Genomic DNA, 15260 nt, shown 5'->3' on the forward strand with positions numbered 1-15260 from the left:
ATCGTGTTCAAATTGGTTCTGTTGAGAAATGAAACATTGGTAAGATTGCCCATTTAGAAGATCACTGTAAAAAGCAATTTGCTGTTGCCAATTTCAGGCATCAAATAGTTTCTTAAAAAAAAGTGCCCTCCTATTGACAACGTCAAGTCTATGTTTGTGCATGAACAAGAAATTGCACCACCAACAGCAGGCATCTTCACCATTTCTTCACCTTACAATGTAGATGGCAAGGGAAAATGTCTGTCCTCATTGTTGACTTGTTAGTACAAAAACCTGAACGGTTTGTCCATTTTTTTTTTAAACTCTGCCAAGTCAGATTATGGTACATGTTTCTATGCAAGTTTTTCAAGATTCATAAAATTTCGCTACAAATTATCTTGTAGTTACAATAACATAATTTACAATTGTCATCTTATTCCTGTGTTTGCATACGAGTTTCTCCTGTTGTGCAATTTATGTTTTGGCTTCTGACACCTTTTGTATCATGGCAGAGCATGTTTTATCGTTGAGATGTGCAATGTCTTTCTTTACTGCAGGAGCATCGTCGGTTGTACCACCATCCTCCCAATTGATTATGAAACTCCTGTATATGGGAAGACGGCGTTACCAGAGATGTGCAGCTTTGTAACTTGTCAAACATTGATTGACGTTTCAAAACTCTAGGTCTGCTTATTTGCTGCTAGTGGTGTCATTAGCTAATCGGCCTAAAGAGGGCAGGCATAACCATAAAGAAGGTAATGCTAGTAATACTGAAAACTCAAATGTTTAATTTATGTAAATAGTGTTGCCAAACCCACTGTCTACTGAATCGTCAGTGTTCCTAACATGTGCAGAATCTTCACCTCTGGTTCTGCATTTGGTTGATTCAGTGCAGGCCTTAACATAACATTTTCTGAGCCAGTGTCAACAGAACCTGTACCATCATGGAAATCTTGCATAGAACTAGTGCCAACCTGTCCAGGGTCTTTACAGTCTGTTGCTGCATTCTTGGCTCTGTAACGGACATGAGGGAACAGTAAGAGTAGCAAAGATAATTCCTTACAAAGACATTGCATAAACCTGTGCTCACATTGTCAATGGACCCATGAAAACAAAAGTGATACAGGAGAAGTATCATCTCTACTTGCCAAAGTTATCAGACAGTATGTCTGAACCAGTATGCCTGGACCACATGGATATGCATCCAGCAAGCTAACTTCTAAGATTTCTGTTAAAAGGAATGGCATACTAGTTTTGAGTACCAGTACTCCTGTTTGGGCTATGCTCGGCAGCACTAGTGTTTACAAGGTTGTGCAAGTTGTTGGTACTTTCAAATCCACACGCTTGACATCTTGGTGTATCTGTACATAATCAACCACAAGAGACTTCCAGATGAACACTTACAGTACACTCTGGCATTCCTGAGATCGTTGGGTTTGTAATCTGCATATAGGCAGGTCAGTCAGATTGGAGATGTATTCTGTCCCTCAGTCCAACACTGCAGCAGAATCAGGGTAAGCATAGCCTCATTGCTTAGTATTAGGTTTGAATTCACACCATCTACTACTGTATGTACAACCTCTCAGAAGATTTAGTAGGTGTGAGACCGCCCTCGACGGTGGAAGTGCATTATTACTAGCCAAGGAGAGTAAACTCGTACCTCAGCCAGACTTGCACCACCAAAACTATGTACCAAGTCAAATTGCCAAACAGTCATCACAGCAAAGAATCAAGTTATACAACACACATTTACTTAAAATACATGGACAACTTCTACTCCCAGAAGTTTATAATGGTCAAGAAAAAGTGGAATCATAGAAAGCTTAGAAAGAACTCCCGTGTGCTGAGAGTATTGAAGACACATTAAAAATTAATTCAAAATTACTTGCACTTGAGATATTGATGGAATAGCTGAAAACTAATTATGTAAATCAGGTAACTGATATGAACAGATTTATGTGTAAAACTAATAAGGTCTGCAAAATGTACCAAGTTTCATTGAAATGTGATTAGAACCCCAAAAATATTAATTATTATGCTAATTAGAGAGTTAATATGAACAGATTTTAACCCAAAATTAATCAGGCTGTCTATTGTCCTAGAGCATTTACGTACCAAGTTTTATTCAAATGTGATGATCAATACTTGAGAAATCAGTATTAATTAATTATGTTAATTAAGTGATTAAGAAGCATAAATATTTATCAAAAACTAATATGGTGTATAGTCCTAGGTTCATTGAAATGTGATGGGTACTGTTTAAAAGTCTCATTGAAATCCAATGAGTGGTTTGTAGACATCAGTGCAACAGCCATAGAACAGCAAAAAATTCTGCAAATTAGGTAATTAATAGGCACAATTATTTATCCCAAAATTAATCGGGTCTCTGCATAGTCCTAGAAAATGTTGCAAGTCTCATTGAAATGTGATGATTAGTACTTGAGATATCAGGTGAAAAGCTGAAAATTAACTAATTATAAGGTGATTAATATGCACAAATATTTACCCAAAAACTAATTAGGTCTCTGCACAGTCCTCAAGTAACTATGTACCAAGTTTCATTGAAATGTGATCATTACTACTCGAAATATCAAAATCTGAAAATTAATTAATTATGCAAATTAGGTAATTAATATGTACTGATATTACCCTAAACACTACCAGGTCTGTGCAGTGTCATATGACATCTATGTACCAAGTTTTATTGAAATGTTATGATTAGTACTTGAGATATCAGTGGAAAAGCCGAAAATTGATTAATCATTATGTAAATTAGGTAACTAATAATATTAACAGATTTTTACCCAAAACTAATCAAATCTGTGCATTAGTTCAGAGCATCCATGTGCCAAGTTTCATTGAAATCCAATGAGTGGTTCTTCAAATATCAGTGGAACAGTCATGGAACAGCTTGAAATCAGTTAATTATCGTTCAAATTAGATAATTAATATTCATAGATTTTTACCCAAAACTAATCAAATCTGCACACTAGTTCAGAGCATCCATGTGCCAAGTTTCATCAAAATCCAATGAGTGGTTCTTCAGATATCAGTGGAACAGTCTTGGAACAGCTAAAAATCAGCTAATTATCATGCAAATTAGGTAATTAATATTCATAGATTTTTACCAAAACCTAATCAACTCTGCGCATTATCCCAGAGCATCTATGTACCAAGTTTCACCAAAATTTGATTAGTGGTTCTTGAGATAACGGTGGAACAAAAAAAGTGACATACATACATACAGACATACAGACAGGGTAACTGCAAAGACTCCCTTTTGTGCTTCGCACACGGGAGTCAAAAATAAAAACAATCTTAGGAGATGCATGAAGGTACAATTTGGTGGGAATATTATGGTCAATTAAACTTTAAAATAAAAAATTCAAAAGCACTACAATCTTCGATATTTAAGTAAATGAAAGACTAAATCAAGTAAAAATCAAAATAATTGCACTACATGGTAGACATATAAAGTTTGAACATGAACAGACAGACATGTCAAATGTTTGTACCAGTTTGAACAAAATCTGTCCATATACAACCAAGATCTGGCTTCTGAATGACAGAAATGCTGGATTTTCAACATTAAAATGACCGCCATTTGGCCATCTTGAATCTGATCATCAGACGATTATGTCACATGATGTATGACATGTACCCCCGGTATATAAAGTTTGAATGTAATTGGTCAAGGCATGTCAGAGATATGGCACTGGATCAGCAAGGCCCAATAATATCCAATGTACCTACCAAGTTCAAACAAAATCTGTTTATGCACGACTGAGATCCGATTCCGAAATGACAAAAATGCTTGATTTTTAGCACAAAAATTGTCTACTCATGAAATAAATGAGGAAATGAAACACGATTTGAGATTCAGAAACAAACCTTAGTCTCCATGAGATCTAGACAGCCATTTGTGCGAGCATTACTACCAGAATATAACACAACCACTGATAAAGACGCAACAAAGACAGTTTGGATGTATATAGTTTATTACTACAATTCACAGTGATACATTCCTTCATTCTCTACATAAATATCTCATTCATTCGTCATACACACATCAAACTATGCCTGGATTCATGCACAGTAATCCCACACATCACACTATGCCTGGATTCATGCATCGTAATCCCATACAATACTTCATGTAAATGCATAAAATACACAAAGGCGTAATAATTATATAGACTAGATAATATATATATACAGAATTCAAGTAGTAAGAATGTTGCACTTCAGAGGTTGAACTGAATGATAGCTTTTTTTCTTTACATTGTCACATGTTGATATTAACCCTCTCATCCTCTCCAAATCCTATCTTCGTACATCCAACCCTGTGAACATCAATTTTTCCATATATATTTTCACTAATGTTGATTAAAGACGTGCAACTAATAAGAAATTATGTCCCATTTGGTCCAAAATTAAGAAATTTAAAGAGAATTCCATAAAAATATGCAAAAACATGTGCAAGCCAATTTTGGCAATCACAATTCCATATCAATGTGTCACTGAATGTATCAACCTTACACAATTCCAGATCAGCCAAGCTGTCAAACCAACTGCACTAATTATAACTGAGCAAAAGAAAGTTACAGAGGTTCTAACTATTTTACCTGAATCATCAAGTCTTTAGTACTCTAAAGAACCTGAGATTGTGGTGCAATAAACTATTTCTGATGCTGACAAATACATATTTGCTGTATCAACCCCAAACTTCATTTGTTGTATACAGGATCATTAAATCTGACTTATTTTGGCTGTAGACCAAACACTGTCATTCACCTCAGTACATGTGATACAAATAAAACAAACATAGCATATTATACTACAAAAAGAGTATGTGCACAACATCAATATCACTGTTTTGAGTTTTCAGTATTGTGTGGACACACTTTCACTGGAAAAAGAGACAATATTGACAAGTGTACTTCAGTGTCTGTGTAATTCATGGGAAGGCAACCTAGCGATTGGTTGTTGAGCCTGTTCAAAATAAAGAGGACTAACACAAAAACAAGCTCCTCTGTGATTTTCCTGCAGTCTCAATTACACACTTAAAATGCAACAATAATTAGAAATACAAACAATAAAAGTAAGGACAAATAAAACAACTAATTATGCTTCTAATACTAAATATGCTTCTGACAAAAATATGAATAACAAGCTTTAGACAAGCCCCTTATATACAATATTGAACATATAAGGCCAGACTTTTTTTTATTCCTTGTTTCTCTAGTTTTTATATATCAATTTTTTTGAAGAGGGCGGGGGAAAAATAAAATTAATTCTTTTTTTCCATTAGATTTTTGAGATTCTCAAAGAATTGTAAGTGAGATCATTGATCGGAGAAAATTTTATTCCATGTGCAACCTGGTTGGTAAATGTCGCCAATGGTGGCACAATTTTCAGCATTAATGAGGGATTTCTCGGTTTTAGAGGACAGAGTTTCAAGGCGTGACACCACGCTGCCGCCATGTTCACCTAGTAGTCGCAAGCAGCACACAGAGAGGTCAATACCCGAGATTCACTGTCAACCAACGCACATAAAGTATAGATCTTGATACTCCCATGAAAATGCAACTTGGATTTGTTGGGCGGCGGGCATAAAAAAATGAAGATACATGTATAAATATTTTTTTTTTAGCAATTACCGGTAGTTGCACTCAGAAGTCAGCGGGCGCGAGAAATTAAGCTGAAATAAAATTTTATTTTTATTTCATTTTCGGCTCCTGTTCATTCGGCGGGTTCACAAAACAAGGGATAATAAAAGTCTGGCCTAACTACCGGTAGTATGTCATTTATTTCTCAAAATCCAAGTAGTTTTTACTATTTTAAACTGTCTCGGTCATTGCATCAAGTTCAATATATAGGTCACATTTGCAGCAATGCAGCAAAATACAATTACATGAAATTTAACAGTGGCACTTATGAAGAGTGGGTCCCTCCCTATACATAGCAAGGTATTTGCATGCGAGTCAAATGTGTTGTTTATTTCCACAATATTCAATGGCACATGTTTGCGATGACCACCACCCATGAAAATATAACAGATTTCACTGACAAGTACATTCTACGATTAGGTACAAATTATTGAATGGTTTGCAAGTGAGTTTACTGCACTACAAAAGTACTCTTTAAAATATCCATCAATCACTATTTGTTATGTATTCAGAAACCAATCATACCAATTCAAACTTAGTAACTACATCACTTTGTTCACTTGTCCTTAATCATTGGAAATGCATCCAATTCCATCCATACTGTAAATTTGTAACATTTTAAAGTGACGTAAATGCATTTTTTTAACATAAAGGGGTCAATAATGCTTAAAAATAATTTATGAAATGACCAAAAGGAAAAAATTATTATTAATCCATCACCTTGACAATGTAAATAGTACAAATTTGACAATCAGTATATAATAGTGCAACAAAAAAACAATGCCAAGAAAACAAATACTATTAACAATAAAGTGAAATCTATAAATATAAATTTCTGTATTCACCATGAATTACGTAAAAGTTCGCAATAGTTGCGTGACTAGTGTAAACCGCTTTAATTTTGCTAGTCAAGAAATATCCCAAAATTCTTAACAAGAACTTCTTTGCTAGTTTAATCAACTTTCAAATTAGAAACCTTTCTAGCATCAGACATTAAAGGACACTGCAGCAGCCTGTAGAGGACACTGCAGGACTAACAGGATATAACAATAGTGCAACACGTTTCATTTCTGCTGCTAGGAATTTTTTCGAGATTTCAATGGCATCAATGTGGACTCCAGTAAACTGCTACAAGATTTTACAAAATTGAAGCAGTTTATAAAGAAACCCTGTGTAGACTGAAAACCTACATAAAACACTATACTTGTTTAAATGTATAGGAGACTTCTATAAATCAAACCCACACTTTGTTATACGTCAAAAGTATAAAATGTTCACCAATTTTGAAAAATCTGCCATTCTGATAGTAAACAAACATGCTCTCAAATGGTAAACTCTAAAGTAGGTGACAGTAATTGTTTATTTGACCTATGCAGAGTTTAAAATAGACCAGGTAACTATGGAAACTTAATTTGTTTCATTAGTGAATATTTTTTGCATACACTGAACACAATCCTGAATACAAAGGAAGCATTATTTGGGTCAAATCACAATCATTATGAGGTAAAAAGCTGAAATATATGTAATATTAGTACAAGACACTCATGCACAATATTACAAAGTTTTGAGTATGATATTTATAATCACTATCAAAATATGTAGCAGCAAAACTAAACAGTGTACCCAATATGTAGACTTGTATGCAATGAATATGTATTAATATATTGAAAAACTAATATAACATGAATTATGGTTTCCAGTTAGGTTAAAACCAAAAAAACAAATATCTTGTTTAAAAGATAAGCAACAGCAAGTAATTTCAAAATTTCAATCTGTGTCTAAACAAATTTTAATAATTTGAACAAATAAGAATACTCTGACTTGATTCAATTGCTAGCCCAGATTAAGTTTTTTCTTATTTTTAGAAATCCTTATATGGTTCTAAGTAGACAAATCTTAATAATATCTCAATAATATTCCAGATGTATGCGGTATTACGGGTACGAAAATTTGTATCATAACTTGAAATAAACTATTGGAGCCACAATGACAGCTACCCTTCCCAGTCTGGTAGAATGGTAGAATTCAATGCATTAACAATAACAATACAGGGATATATGAAGCATCTAATGTCTATTGTTGGACCACTCATTGTCCATCTCATTTAGGAGTTCCTGCACCACTCGTTCCAAATTGTTGTGATGTTTTTCAAGTAGCTGTGCATTGAATTGTCGATTACAGAATCCCATGTCAATAAGCTGCTCCATGGCACTTGGTGGATTCTTACCGTCTTGTTTGGGCCACTCTGGTCTTGGTGGTACTTTCTGTAATAGTAAAGTACAAGTTGAATAATCTATAAAATTCATATTACTCAAGGTGACACAACCAGCAACATTTTTATTTTTGTAAATACTATATCATTTGAACTTAATTGACAAAGTCGGGTAACTTGGTCTAATCAAACTATTTGTGAACAAGTAATTGTCATTTTGGGCTTGTTCTTTTTTTGATTTCGTCATTTGTTTTCTTGCCAAATTGCTGGTAGGCACGTTATGTGTTTGAAATTGGTTAGATCAAACCATTTTTACAAGGGTTCACTGTTCAACTAAAGGTGGGCAGTGTAATACAAACTCATGTTGCTAGATTTTTCTCTTACCTGATTAAATATTGCATGTACCACATTGTTAGCCGTGCCAGCAGCTGCACTAAATGCTTGTACGGCCAATCCTCCAGCATACTCCATAGCACGAACTGGATCAAATCTATGGAATACAATCAAAATAGGATGCTGGTAAATTCAAAATGTAATCCTTTGATATGCACTCTACTTGATAGGTTAGCATGTTTTTAGGTGTTATGCCTGTATTTAACAGAGTAGCTTGTTGGACAATTGACCTGAAAATTATTCTATGTTTTCATCTGCAGTATTTTTGCATTCTTTGCTAGTATTAGTAGTGCATGTGCGAGGTTCATCTTGAATTTAAAATTCAACAAGTTATAGAACTCACGATGGTTCTTCTCTATCAAGGTTGTCTGATGATGTATTCTCTTCCCATCCAGTATGGTCTGGGATCGTCTCTTCTCTTGTCTCCTTTTTCTGGTCATCTACATCAACAGTTGCAGAAGCACCCTCTGGTTCATCCTCTGCCCCATTAGGTGCATCACCCTCAGAGGATGTCAACTCTTCCACATTTTGGGAATGAATCTCCTCTTTATCTTGTTCCTCTACTGGGTGGGTTTCCCCTGACATAGTCCAAGTAGTGCTCGCTGGACTGATAGCAACAGTTATGGTTGAGACAACGGTAGAAGCAGCATTGCTTGTCAATGTAACTGGTATAAGGGGTTCCTGCTGAGTATTCGTATGTGAAGTAGCAAGAATGTCATCAACACTCTGTCTCTCCATCTCCACTGAATCACACTCACTGAATGTACTCTGTTGTAAAAATTAAAGGAAAAGCAATCAATCAATCTTCTGAACTGTACAATGCATTTAGTGTATTAGGTTTTCCATTTTAAAAACAGCCTTCAATTCACTGTGAGATTAAGCTTATAAGAAGATGTCCTAACTAGAGGAGCAATCAAGACTGCAAGACAAATGTTTTTAAATTTTGCAATCTTTGTAGCAGAATAAATTTCACTTAGACATGATCTTTAGGCAGAGAAATCATCAATCACCTTCACAGTAATTAGATGTGAACATGCTCAAATTATCAACATTGATATTTTATTGACACAACATTGACGCAGAAAGGTAAAGCAGTATAGTCCTCAACAACAATGTATTGAACATTTAAATTACATACCTCGTTTTCAGTAGCCGCATCAGATATGGATTTGGTTAATGGTAAATCAGTATTAAAGCAATCTGGTAATGGTACAACACAGAAATCATCCAATGTATCATTAGATATCTGGCTTAATATACTCGCAGTCTCATCTTCTATACCAGCTTCTACAATATAAATAATTGTACAATGAATGGTTGTTTGCAAGTCTAGCTTAGTAAATATTTATTGCTCTATAGATTATACTGCAACAATAGACACGTTTATTTTGTCTGCACAGTCTAATTTTCCCAATTAGAATTTTGTGATTTCAGGATGTGGTGTTATTTTTGAGGATAATGTAGGACCCCAGAAATATTTTCACTCGTACAAAATTTGTAAATTTTACTGACTTGCAAATCTCGCAGTAATTTCTCTTTTGAAATTACATGGGTTCTAAGTATATACTGCAAATAATTCAAATTTGAGTATTTGATGAGGATCCAGAAAAAAAAAAAAACATGTTTCTGATGCATGCACAGTTAGTAAGAAACTACTTTTTTAAATACGTATAAGAAACAGTGAAATTTTTAGAATGCTCATCTTCACAATACAGAATTTAAAATAATGTTTTTTACTGAGTCAGTTTAGACCAACTTGTGAAAGTGATGTGGTACACTACAAATATATATTAGTATATGTACCATCTGTGATTTCCAGGTGTTGTATTGCCTCTGTGACCATATTCTCTGCATCAGGTGAGTCAATGATCTCCACACTAAGACTGCTACTACTATTAGAACTGCACCTGGATATCTGTTGCTGTAGTAAAAGTCCATCTAGTGATGGTAGTGGAGAGATCCTTGGCGTTAAATCTGGAAACAAGACAACAGCAAAATGTTAGAAACAGTATTCTGACATTGCATTTATTTCTCAATAGACCAATTTGGGGGGAATTTTGTGAGTTGAGGACAAACGCAAAATAATTTATTGAAAAACACTCACAAATTATGACATAAGTGAACATTTCTTTTGCTGTTGGAAAGATTCCCTTAAGGACACACCCCCATCCTAACCTGAACCCTAATTCCAACTCCCAGCCACCCAATAATTGTAAATGGCCTTCCAAATAACTATACAGTATATAATGAATATAACTATAACCTATATGCTGTGTTCACAGACCAAACAGCGTGAATTACAAGCAATCTTAAAGTTAGTTAATGCTGTTTAGTCAAGTCTAGTTTGTAAGCTGAATATGACCTAATAAGTACTCACTGATATATGTTATTTTTCTCAGATGATGTTATAGTCATACATGCTACATGCAAAATAGCAAGTTGGTCAGTTAAAGCATTCATGAGGCACAAATGCCTCAAATTGTGGTTATTTTTTTGTCTAAAAATTCAACGTATATAGTAACGTATAATATAGTTTCAGACACATTATTTTATTATGATTTTTAAAAAGAAAATTGCAATCTAATGACCTAATGGTATTTGTGGACACAAAATTTGTCTGTTGTTTAATTAATGTTGTTAAAGTAAATACCATGTGTGTGAGTAATCTACTTTTTTAGCATATAATTTAAAAGTGTTACAAAAATAGCGAAATTAAAAACCTGTGATTAATTAATACATTCACAGTACACAAAACACTGACCCTTATTTGTACAACAAATGATATTGGTTTCATTGATATGCAAATGATACTTATTGATGCCAAGCAACAAGGTGGTAATACCATACATGAGAATAAGCAGACTGCCAGGAAACAGTCTCTCTATAGACTTTAAATGCCAATTGTTCTAGATGTGAATCTCATATGGGGACCACAAAAATATACTAGTCTTGAAACAATGATTGTTTGAGATGGGAAAAATGTGGGTATCAAAAAGTGCATGAGGTTGTTTGAAAGACATGCATGATAAACAAAGACATCAAAGATTGCAAACATACCACTGGGTGCATTATTTGGTGTGTTGGGTTCATTGATGTCTACCTCTAACATACAAGACATCAAAGATTGCATACATACCACTGGGTGTATTATTTGTTGTGTTTGATTCATTGATGTCTACCTCTAACATACAAGACATCAAAGACTGCATACATACCACTGGGTGTACTATTTGGTGTGTTGGAAGCATTGATGTCTACCTCTAACATACAAGACATCAAAGATTGCATACATACCACTGGGTGTATTATTTGGTGTGTTGGATTCATTGATGTCTACCTCTAACATACAAGACATCAAAGATTGCATACATACCACTGGGTGTATTATTTGTTGTGTTGGATTCATTGATGTCTACCTCTAACATACAAGACATCAAAGATTGCATACATACCACTGGGTGTATTATTTGGTGTGTTGGATTCATTGATGTCTATCTCTAACATACAAGACATCAAAGATTGCATACATACCACTGAGTGTATTATTTGGGTGTGTTGGATTCATTGATGTCTACCTCTAACATACAAGACACCAAAGATTGCATACATACCACTGGGTGTATTATTTGGTGTGTTGGATTCATTGATGTCTACCTCTAACATACAAGACATCAAAGATTACATACATACCACTGGGTGTATTATTTGTTGTGTTGGATTCATTGATGCCTACCTCTAACATACAAGACATCAACAATTGCATACATACCACTGGGTGTATTATTTGTTGTGTTGGATTCTTTGATGTCTACCTCTAACATACAAAACATCAAAGATTGCATACATACCACTGGGTGCATTATTTAGTGTGTTGGATTCATTGATGTCTACCTCTAACATACAAGACATCAAAGATTGCATACATACCACTGGGTGTATTATTTGGTGTGTTGGATTCATTGATGTCTATCTCTAACATACAAGACATCAAAGATTGCATACATACCACTGGGTGTATTATTTGGTGTGTTGGATTCATTGATGTCTACCTCTAACATACAAGACATCAAAGATTGCATACATACCACTGGGTGTATTATTTGGTGTGTTGGATTCATTGATGTCTAATAGTTCAAAGGTCAACAAATCTTGCTCTGTTAGTTGCTGTATTGGTTCAGGATTTTCATCATCGTGTTGAACGTCAGTAGAGGGTGCCTCATTCTTCTCTCTGTGTTTCTCTATGTGCTTTTCAATCACTTCATCAATGGCTTCTTCAACAGTCTGCAAAACACCAATGGAGCACAAAGGTTGGCACAGGAAACATTACACCATGAAACACAATCACAAACAAATTTTTCTCTGATAGAAAATTAAATACAAGTTGGAAGACACATTCTAATACATTGAGAGTTGAACAATATACATGTAGTTTGTTTATGAAGATAATTCAACTCTCAGACTCAGCCAGCTTTGAACACACTTCATATATAGCAGACATTAATCCAGGTACTTTGCTTCTCTAATTAGATATACTCATCACAAAAATTAATTATTAAGTGTTTGTAATAACGGAGCAGCATGAACAATCTTTTATTTCTAGGAGATTTCAAAGAGTATTGAAAAAGAAACAAAGATCTGGTGGTGAAAATGATCTCTATATCAACACACTGTTCACCATTAATGCTAAATAACAGTAACAGCTTTTTGAGTCTTAAACTAATTTATATTTCAAAGACACCTGTAACTGTGAAACTATCTATTTTGTTCTTTCACTGTCGTGTATAAAGTGAAACGAACATGAATACACCAATGTAACCAGTGCATCTCCAGTGGAAGTACACATATGTAAGCCAAAAACTGTTAGTTGTTTTACCACATTACCGGTAATTGATGTGAACCATCATTCAATTAAAAGAAGACACTTCTAATAAAACAGATACCATAGAAGGGCATAAACACTAACAATTTGGTGTATACTGAATCATTCAATATTGCTTATTTAGACAAAAGAAACCTAAACTAAGTAAAAAGATGGGCTTACACATGTATGGTATATTCCTTTATCAACATTAAACAAAATTATAATACTGGAATTTATGAGAAAACTGGTTTTGAACATTCAAATCTAAACTTGAGCTTCTAGTCATTCAGAAAAAAAATTCTCAACTATAGTCAATGGAAGGGCAGTTTGTGGTAGAAGGTAGCTAGCCTGATTTACTAATGAGTTTTTAAATTGGACTCATTCACTCACTCACCCACCCATTAAACTAACACCCCTATTTAATAACAATGGTTTGTTCCAGTTTTAGAAAAACAAACCATTTGTTTCACAATACCATTTTGTATTGGGAGCTACTATATCTGGAGGGGGTGTTATTAAAGCTAACAAGTTAAATTAATATTATTTCACACATAATCTGGATTTGATTTTAAAGTAGCAGCTTAAATCAAGACAGTTCAGGGCTACATGTGTGGTTGTATAGTTACCATCTAGTACCATGGCTTGATCTGACCTTGTATGCTCCTAACAAAGCACGCAATTACATGCTCAATTCAACCATACATTACCCACAAAGATATAAAGCAATAACACACCAGATTCAATTCGGAGAAGATAAACATTCTTGCTTATAAAAACTGAATACCAGTGCGAATGGTTTTGTCTGAAGCTGAGAAAATCTTTTTGTGTATATTACAGCGCTTTCTTTGTTTACACTTTCACATGGTACTCCACACATGGTATTGTTTTCATCACAAAATCTAAAACACAATGATGGATACTTACTTGGACAAAGGATTTCACTGTATCTCGCACACTGAACACAATATCTTTTAAAACACACATATCTAGGTCCCGTAAATATACAGAAAATGACACTCAGCTGTAGTCTCACCAACAAAGGATTCCCAATATATGAAAATTTATTATGAATCCTCTGCGAACTATGACCTTATGGCTTTAATTATTTATAACTAATGATGCAAAATTTGCATCTGAATAGCAAACATGATTAATGATTATCCAATGAGGAAACAGCTTTTGTTTAGAGTAGATCTGTTTATTCTCATCCAAAAAGGGATCTAACAAGCTCAGTTTCAAAACAACCAGATTTAAATGCACTTTTAAAACGTTCTTTGCTAAATAACAAAACACTGAGTTAAAGAATAATAGTTTGCATTTAATATTCAACTAATTACTAAATTACTACCGTAGATACCCTAATTTAGGCGTCCTTTTTGCAACATTTCAATTCTCCATGGCGCCAAAATTAGAATACATTTCAGTGTTTCATCCAGGGCGCGCGATTGCGCGATTCGCGCAAATACTTGAACTCAGCGCCGCCACTCAAAGGAGGACGGGGCGATCATCGCGCAAAATCGATCTTATTACCACTCCCAGCCACTCCCTCAAATGAGACGGAACACGCGTCTGACACACACTTTTTGGACTGAACCACTTACATAGCACGTATTGGGCACGAGTAATATTGCAAATGCAACATTGTATATCCTACGCGAGGGAAGTTAATTGCTTCCAGGGCAGTAGTGTGCGTGAATGCCACGTGCCTGGAATTGTTTTTGTTACATTTTATGATGTATATTCCATCAAAGCTCTTCCAAAAAATGTTGCCTTCCTGGTTGATACTAGTACGTGATGAATAAACTCTTACGTGTGATTGCGTGTGTGTTTTTTGTTGTTACATTTTATCAAGTAGATTCCATCAACGCTCCGTAAAAAACGGTGCTTCCCCTGTTAAATTTGTGATGAATAAACTATTTTGAAGTACGATTCCTTAATTATCCGAGGGAGTGAAATCATTGTTTTAATTTTTAATTAAACTTGTGACGTGATTCTGGTTTTCATTGAGCGCCAGTTTCAAATTTACGTTCTGTGTCCTGGTTTTCTGTGCGGCATCCTAGTTATTTACTACGTGAATATCATGACAAGGGGTCGACTAATAACAACGTTTTTCAAGAAAAACGTCGATGAAAATGAAGACGAAGTC

General features: G+C 34.7%; 1 protein-coding gene across 2 annotated transcripts in view; it reads right to left on the bottom strand.

The window, feature by feature from the left end:
- Positions 1-3959: 3959 nt before the first annotated feature.
- The window catches only part of LOC100372432 (next to BRCA1 gene 1 protein-like), a 39513-nt gene continuing 28212 nt past the window's right edge, over positions 3960-15260 (bottom strand). For both annotated transcript variants that reach the window (XM_002736625.4, XM_006818804.3), the window contains 6 exons: positions 12339-12534; positions 10057-10227; positions 9392-9540; positions 8597-9021; positions 8245-8350; positions 3960-7912 (listed from right to left, as the gene is read on the bottom strand). In XM_002736625.4, coding sequence (XP_002736671.1) covers positions 7715-7912; positions 8245-8350; positions 8597-9021; positions 9392-9540; positions 10057-10227; positions 12339-12534 — 1245 coding nt within the window. In that variant the 3' untranslated portion in view covers positions 3960-7714. The remainder of the gene's footprint in view (positions 7913-8244; positions 8351-8596; positions 9022-9391; positions 9541-10056; positions 10228-12338; positions 12535-15260) is intronic.

This window comes from Saccoglossus kowalevskii, chromosome 22 (genome assembly GCF_978046115.1).
Source record: "Saccoglossus kowalevskii chromosome 22, keSacKowa6.1, whole genome shotgun sequence".
Taxonomy (NCBI): domain Eukaryota; kingdom Metazoa; phylum Hemichordata; class Enteropneusta; family Harrimaniidae; genus Saccoglossus; species Saccoglossus kowalevskii.